Source organism: Chrysochloris asiatica, unplaced genomic scaffold (genome assembly GCF_000296735.1).
Source record: "Chrysochloris asiatica unplaced genomic scaffold, ChrAsi1.0 scaffold00203, whole genome shotgun sequence".
In the NCBI taxonomy this organism is placed as follows: domain Eukaryota; kingdom Metazoa; phylum Chordata; class Mammalia; order Afrosoricida; family Chrysochloridae; genus Chrysochloris; species Chrysochloris asiatica.
In genome coordinates this window covers 1452589-1458178 of record NW_006408721.1, presented here as the reverse complement: position 1 = coordinate 1458178, position 5590 = coordinate 1452589, and the positions used below count along the sequence as shown (strand labels likewise).

The 5590-nt window shown below is 47.5% G+C and overlaps 1 protein-coding gene across 1 annotated transcript in view; it reads right to left on the bottom strand.

The window, feature by feature from the left end:
- Positions 1 to 4897, bottom strand: part of COLGALT2 (collagen beta(1-O)galactosyltransferase 2) — a 176136-nt gene extending 171239 nt beyond the window's left edge. Inside the window, exon 1 of the mRNA XM_006872528.1 lies at positions 4588 to 4897. Coding sequence (XP_006872590.1) covers positions 4588 to 4850 — 263 coding nt within the window. The 5' untranslated portion in view covers positions 4851 to 4897. The remainder of the gene's footprint in view (positions 1 to 4587) is intronic.
- Between the last annotated feature and the right edge of the window lie 693 nt (positions 4898 to 5590).

Genomic DNA, 5590 nt, shown 5'->3' with positions numbered 1-5590 from the left:
TGGGGTCGCTAAGAGTCGGTTCCGACTCCATGGCACCTGACAACAACAACAACACAGCAGACAATATTCTGATGCTATTCATAAAGTTCTTACTGGACAATTTTTTTTTTCCTAAGTAGATCACTAGATCCTTCTTCTTAGTCTGGAAGCACTTTCTGAAACCTGTCCACAATGGGTGATCCTGCTGGTATTTTAAAGACCAGAAGCATCAATTCCAGCATCACAGCAACATTCAAGTCACTACATACAATATAACGAACTGACAGACAAGTACGGATAAAGAATGTAAGAATCAAATGAGATAGCACAGTTGAATACTTTGAAAACAGCTAAGGGCTATTTGAAAACTGATCATTTTTTTTTTATTATTACTGTTAGCTACCATTGAGTTGGCTCCTACTCTTGATAAATCCATGCACAATAGGACCAGGCATTTGTGATCCATAGAATTTTCATTGACTGAATTCTTAGAAGTAGATTGACAAGACTTTCTTTCTCGACTGTCTTAATCTAGAAATCACACTGAAACCTGTTTAGTATCATTGAAGCATGCAAGTCTCCACTGACAGACAGGGTGTGGCTGCACACAGTGTACAATGGCCAAGAATCAAATCCAAGTCTCCGTCGCGGCAGAAAACATTTTACCATTGAATCAACAATGCCCCTGTGATAATTAAGGTTTTGTGTCAATTTGGCTGGGCCAGGATTCTCAGTGGGTTAGCAGTTAAGATCTCATCACCTCAATGATGAGATCTAATTTGATGCAATCACTCTATGATGGGATCTGATGTGAGCAGCCCTGATCTGATGTAAATATCCTATTTGTGGTGAATCCTCCACTTTATAAGACCAGATGCAATCTACAGGATTAGTTTGTATCTTGTGTCAATCTTTTGAGATATAAAAGGAGAAAGAAGTGAGCAGAGCTTAGAGGGACCTACTACCACCAAGATAGAAGAGAAAGTTGAGTGTATCCTTTGGACCTGGGGTCCCTGAACTGTGAAACTCCCAGGTTCAGGGGAAGATTGATATCAAGACATACAGAAATCTCCAAGGAAAGCTGAGCCTACACTGAAATAATACCTTTCCCCAGAGTTGGCACTCTGAATTTGGTCTTCTAGCCTCCAAAACTGTGAAAGAAGAAATTTCTACTTGCCAAATTCATTCACTTGTGGTATTTCTGTTATAGCAGCACTAGATAACTTAAGATAGCCCCATTTTAAACATAGAACAGAGTTTCCAAATCAGAACCAAGATTTCCAAACAGCCTTTTGTGGCTAATGCAGGTCTTACTTGAGCCTTGTGCTTCTTTCCCAACCTTCTAACACAGCCATAAAAGAGGATGTACAGTTATTGTGTGACTGGACTACAAATGACAGTAAAGGAAAATAGATCCCAAAAGTCTATGCAGAATTGGAACACTAACCACCTTAAAAAACAACAACAACAAAAAACACTAACTTCCATACTCATACAATTTGGAATATCTGGACAGTTTGGATGCACATTCATTACTGGTTGATTCTAATCATAGCACATAATCTACGGAATTTAAGATTCAGAAAGAACTTTTGAAATCATTTATTCCAATTCCTCACTAATCTATGAAGAAGCTTATTATACCTATGGATCCTAAGCAAGAGCCTCACAGCACATATCTAGTTAATGACAGACAAACTGAGTCTTTTACTATGCGTATATGTTTATTTAAGTTTTGTTTTTGTCATATTCCTGTCGTTATCCTGTTTAGAACACTCTTTGGAACAAACGTGGGTTCAAATTTCCATTTTACCATTAATTTATTCTGAGACATTATGTGAGTTAGTGAAGTATTTCAGGTCTCAGTTTCTTTGTTTATAAAATAATGATCATCTATCTCTCTTAAAAGTTTACTGCTGCTGTGTGTGTGTCATTGAGTTGGTTCCAACTCATAGTTACGCTGTGTAGGGTTTCTGAGGTTATCAATCTTTATGGGAGCAGAACTGTGTCATAAAAAAGGTAACATCTATAAAACAAATAGCAAAACTTATGCCTGGTACCTGCTTCACTACCCCCTTTCCACTCTAATTTCTTGTTCTTATTATCTATTGTAATGTACTTTAATATTGAATATACCATGGACCATTAGAAGAAGAGGAGTCCTGGTGTGATGCTGGGTTAATGCACTGGACTGCGAGTTCGCTTTGAACCACAAGGTCAGAGGTCCAAGCTTACCAGCGGCTCCTTGGAAACCCTATACACAGTCGCTATGATTTAGAACCAAGTTGACAGCACTTAATAACAACAAGCAGAAGAAGCAACATTTCAGTATCAGAAGCACTACAGCAAGAATGCTTCTTGGAAGGAAGATGGGGAGATTTTGTCTCATGTAATTTGAGCATGTTATCAGGACAGTAGGAACGTGCTAGTTAATGTAGCTGATCAAAGAGAAAGAGGAGTCTCTCAAGGAGATGGGTTGACACAGTGCTGCAACAATGGGTTCAAACATAGAAAGGATTGTGAGGATGGAGAAGAACCAGGCAGTGTTTCACTCATTGGGGTGGATGTGAGTCAGAACTAGACTCAACAGCACCTAATAACAACAGCAGTATTCTTTAAAATTAAACAGGGCATTAAGAGGATTTTTCAAATATGTCATTTGAAAACAGCAACTAAATCTCTTAAATTAGTTTCTATTTGTGAAAATTTCTTTTAGTATGGAAGTGGTTAAAAAACACACACACAAAAACCCCAAGTCCCTCCTTCTGGTTTAAAACCTGGCGGCACCAACACTCCAGCTTCCCACATAATGTTCCCTTTTCCGTGGCGGCAGTCACGTATAGCAGCGTTTATAGTAAAGGTAGTGTAGAGCACAGAGCTGCACTATAACATGTTTGCTTTAGCACCTCTACACCTCTCCCACAAGGTAATCTTAGGCACACCAATTCCAGCTGCTGATTTTTGTTTCTTAGGTTTTTCTTTTCCTTTCTTCCTTCCCTCTGCCCATCGAATCACTTATAAAATGTGTCTTGTCAGTGGACAGGTTATCTCCCTTTATCAACACAAGATAGAAATTGCTTAGAGGGTTCTGCCCTCCTCAAACGACTGGAGTCCTTTTGTCCACGTACCTGACAGCCCATCTCCCCTGGCCAGCGCCTACTTCCTCCATACACCCCTTAGTTATGCACCTGGCCCTCAACTTCTCACCCTCAGATCCTCACGTTTATAAAAGGCGTGGGACTGAATGAGTTCTTCACCTCCCCTGATACCCTGGCCCTCCTCCCAGCAAACACAGGCACCAGGCCCAAGGCAACAAAAATTTCTCTGGTAGCGTAGTGGTTACGAATTGGGCTTCGAACCTTAAGGTCGGCGGTTCGAAACTACCAGCCGCTCCGCGGGAGAAAGATGAGGCTTTCTACTCCCGTAAAGATTTACACCCTCGGAAACCCTGTACAGGGTCGCTATGGGTCGGAACCGACTCGATGGCACTTAACAACAACAGCCTTCCTGAAGGCGGTTCTATCCTGCCCCAGAAGGCAGTACCCCGGGGTGCCCTGTGCGCTTTGCATCTGCTACTGGGACTGCTCCCCAGAACCATGCACCCGCAGGGCCAGCATGGAGCACGGAGTCCAGGAGGAGACACGCGGGTTGTCCCACCTAGCCCCTACTCCTGAGTTCGCCTACCGGGGGCGGAGTGCCAGGAGTCACTTTCCCAGCTTCAGAAGCAGGATTGTTGTTGTTGTTAAGTGCCATCGAGTCGGTTCCGACCCATAGCGACCCTGTACAGGGTTTCCGAGGTTGTAAATCTTTACGGGAGCAGAAAGCCTCATCTTTCTCCGGCGGAGCCGCTGGTAGTTTCGAACTGCTGACCTTGAGGTTTACAGCCCGATTCGTAATCACTACGCTACTAGGTACCTGTTATTAAGTGTCATCAAGTCGGTTCCGACTCATAGCGACCCTGTATAGGGTTTCCGGGGAGCGGCTGATGAGTTTGAACCGACTTTGCGGTCGAGCACTCATCCTACAGCACCACGCCAGGGCTCCTAGCAGCACACTTCGCCTCCTCAGCCACCGCCGAATCCCCTTCGCCTGCCGCAATCACGTTCTGGTAGCGTCTGGAAAAGCGGCGACGGGCACCCTTTCCACTCACTCCTGGGCTAGGGGTATGAGATGAGGGAGAGGAAACTTCGAGAATTGAAACCGGGAGAAGCTAGCCCTCTTGTGGAGTCTCCAAAAGCCCCTTATGGAGGAGGTGGACGAGGCCACCCCAATACACATACCACCTATGCGAGCTAAGGCAGGTTGATTATCCTCACTTTAGAACCACAGGCGCACACAGACCTGCGCATCCTTTCCTAAACCGAAGGCCAGATGCGCCGAACACCAGAGCAGACCCCGACGGGATGTGCACACCATGTTTCCCGGGTTCCCCAGGCGGCCCCTTCAGCCCGCTGCGACTGTTCCGGGCGCCGCGCCCCGTGCTCTCCCGCGGACTGCGCCCCCACCAGGCCAGCGCAGGCAGCTAGGAGTGTGCGCGCCGCGCGGTCGGAGCTCCGCAGGATGTTCTTGCCTCCCACCGCAGCGGCCCGCGGTCCCCCGCTCGCTCACCAGATGGCCATCCTGCTCTTGGGGTAGTCCAGCCGCTCCAGGCAGCCGAGAAAGTGAGGCAGGGTATGGGCAGCGTTGCGGGCGAGGACGACCACGAGCACCGTGGGTCTCTGCATGGGTGACTCGGAGAAAACCACCTCCTCTTCTTGGTCGTCTTCCGAGTCCCGCTCGGCTGTAAAGCGCGCCCCACAGTCGCCGCGGAGCAGAACTGAAGAGAAGAGCAGCAGCCACCAAAGGAGAGTGGCAGCGAGGCGCGCAGCCATGTTCCTGGCTGGAGCGGGCGGCGGAGGTGCAGCCGCGAGCGCACAGCCTGGCTTCCTCCAGAGCGTCTGAAGCCGGCGGGGAGGGGCTGGGTACGCAGCAGCTCCCGCGGCTCCGGAGGAGCAAGGCCAGCTGCAAGGGGCGGCGAGGGGCTGCCCTGTCGGTGGGCGCGCACACACTGCCACTGGACTTGAGGAGCTTCCGGGACCCTCCTGCCGCCGTTGCGGCTTCACCGCCCAGCCCTGACGCGGGTGCGCACCGCGAACCTGCAGCCGCCAGCCCTTAGTTGTGGCTCAGGCTCTAGACAGTGGTGTCTGTGGGACTGTTAGTCCTGAGCCCTGCGCTGCGGAAAGTTCCTCTGGTCCAGAATCAGCTTGTACAGCTGAGGTCTGTGGCTTCTTCCAGAACTGTGAGGTGTGGCTGTGTCTGCCAATGGGCGTGTAAATGTGTGTGTGTGTGTGTGTGTGTGTGTGTGTGTGTGTACACATAACGGTACAACTCCAAGAAAATTTATTCTGCTTTTGCAAACCGCAGTCTAAAGTCCTTCACAGTGATGCAATGTATCCACTTTTTCATAATGCACCTATTGACTAAGTAAGTAGCATTCTAAAATGGAAAGTCACCCCAACTATTCAAGACGATGCGAAACTATTTTTAACTGTCACAAAGGCAGAATGTTTGCATTTCATTATACACCCAAACTTCACTTGAAATTCATTCTTAACTGACTTGGTCCCAGATA